This window comes from Tupaia chinensis, unplaced genomic scaffold, assembly GCF_000334495.1.
Source record: "Tupaia chinensis unplaced genomic scaffold, TupChi_1.0 Scaffold000558_1, whole genome shotgun sequence".
Lineage (NCBI taxonomy): Eukaryota > Metazoa > Chordata > Mammalia > Scandentia > Tupaiidae > Tupaia > Tupaia belangeri.
Window position 1 is genome coordinate 1,815,722 of NW_006160070.1, and position 1,357 is coordinate 1,817,078.

Below are 1,357 nucleotides of genomic sequence, written 5' to 3' on the forward strand. Positions count from 1 at the left end.
CTCCGGGACCCGCAGCTGCAGGAGGGCGGCCTCGTAGTAGGCGCTGGGCACCAGGGTCACGTAGTCCTGCGGGAGCCGGAGGTGGGTGCCTGCTCGGCATGCAGGGCCCGCCCCGCCTCGGCCCCCACCTGAACCCCCACCTCACCAGAAGCACCCCTTCGGCCTCCACGAGCAGGGCCCAGGTGCCAGGGTTCAGCACAAAGGGCTCCCCGAGGCCCCTCTGGGGCACTGTGACAAAGGCGGGCTCCGTGCTGGGGGGGAAGGCCACGGGCTGGCTCTGCTCTGTGCCTGACGGGGTGAGGGTCGGTGAGACCCAGCCCTCAGCCCCCCAAGGTGGCACCCTCCCCATTGCCCTGGCAGGCCCCGAGGAAGGGGCTGGGATAGTCCAGGACTTGGGCAGGGGGCAGGGACGGGGTGACAGGCTGGCAGCCCTGCTCACAGTTGGCACAGGTGGCAACACTGCCCTCCTCGCGCACGGACACCTGCCCGCTCACACTCGTGGCCCCACGGTTGACGTAGCGGAAGACCAGCCGGAAGAGGTCAGGGGAGGCCACGTTTAACCTGGCCACGATCTTGGGCTGTGGTGGGCACAGAACATTGGGGTCATCTCCACCACTGCCAGCCTCCCCAGACACCCCGAGAACCGAGGCTGCACCCCGTCCAGGCCGAGGGCACACCTGAATGGGTGACATCTGAGCGTAGCCTCTCCAGTGGAAGTTCTCGAACTCTAGGGGGTTGAAGCCAAAGCGCACGGCGTGGCCCCCGGGTGTGGTCGCCTCTTCCAGCTCCAGCCGCGTGTGGTGCAGGTCGGGGACGTAGTGGTTCCTCGCGGGCCTGCCACGGCACAGGGTGAGGCCTGGGCAGCCTGTCTGGGCAGGGCTGGCTTGGCCCTGCGCAGCTCCGGGTGGGACCCCCAGGGCCAGCCAGGACCCTGCGGGTCCACAGTGAGGACAGAGCCCTGGGGACGAGCCGTCTCAGCCCCTGCCCGCTGGTAGGGCACCTACTCGCTGCAGGTGAGGCCCTGGGTGTTGGGGCGGCACCGGCAGGCACCCGTCCTGGGTTCGCAGCCTTGTCCCAGTGCGCCCCCGACGTCACACCGGCAGCCTGTAGCAGGGAAGGGCGAAATCAGAGGCCACCCACACCCACTTGGGCCCTGCAGGAGGGGGCGTGGCCCTGCACATGCCCACCGGCCCCAGCCAAAGAGCCAACGTTGATCTCCCCAGGGCTGCTGGGCGGGGCGTGGCGAGGTCGGCAGGCAGACGCGCCTCTGGCCTCTGCCCGCCCAGGCAGCACTCACTGCGGCAGCCAAAGTAGGCGGGGAGGGCCAGCCCGAAGAAAGCGGCCTTGCAGGCCGCGC

General features: G+C 69.9%; 1 protein-coding gene across 1 annotated transcript in view; it reads right to left on the minus strand.

Annotated features, from left to right (window-relative positions):
• Positions 1-1,357, minus strand: part of LAMA5 (laminin subunit alpha 5) — a gene marked incomplete in the record, with an annotated part of 67,947 nt that overhangs the window by 26,591 nt on the left and 39,999 nt on the right. The window contains 5 exon segments of the mRNA XM_014591307.1: positions 146-288; positions 440-578; positions 678-834; positions 1,005-1,104; positions 1,298-1,343. Of these exon segments, the coding sequence (XP_014446793.1) occupies positions 146-288; positions 440-578; positions 678-834; positions 1,005-1,104; positions 1,298-1,343 (585 nt within the window).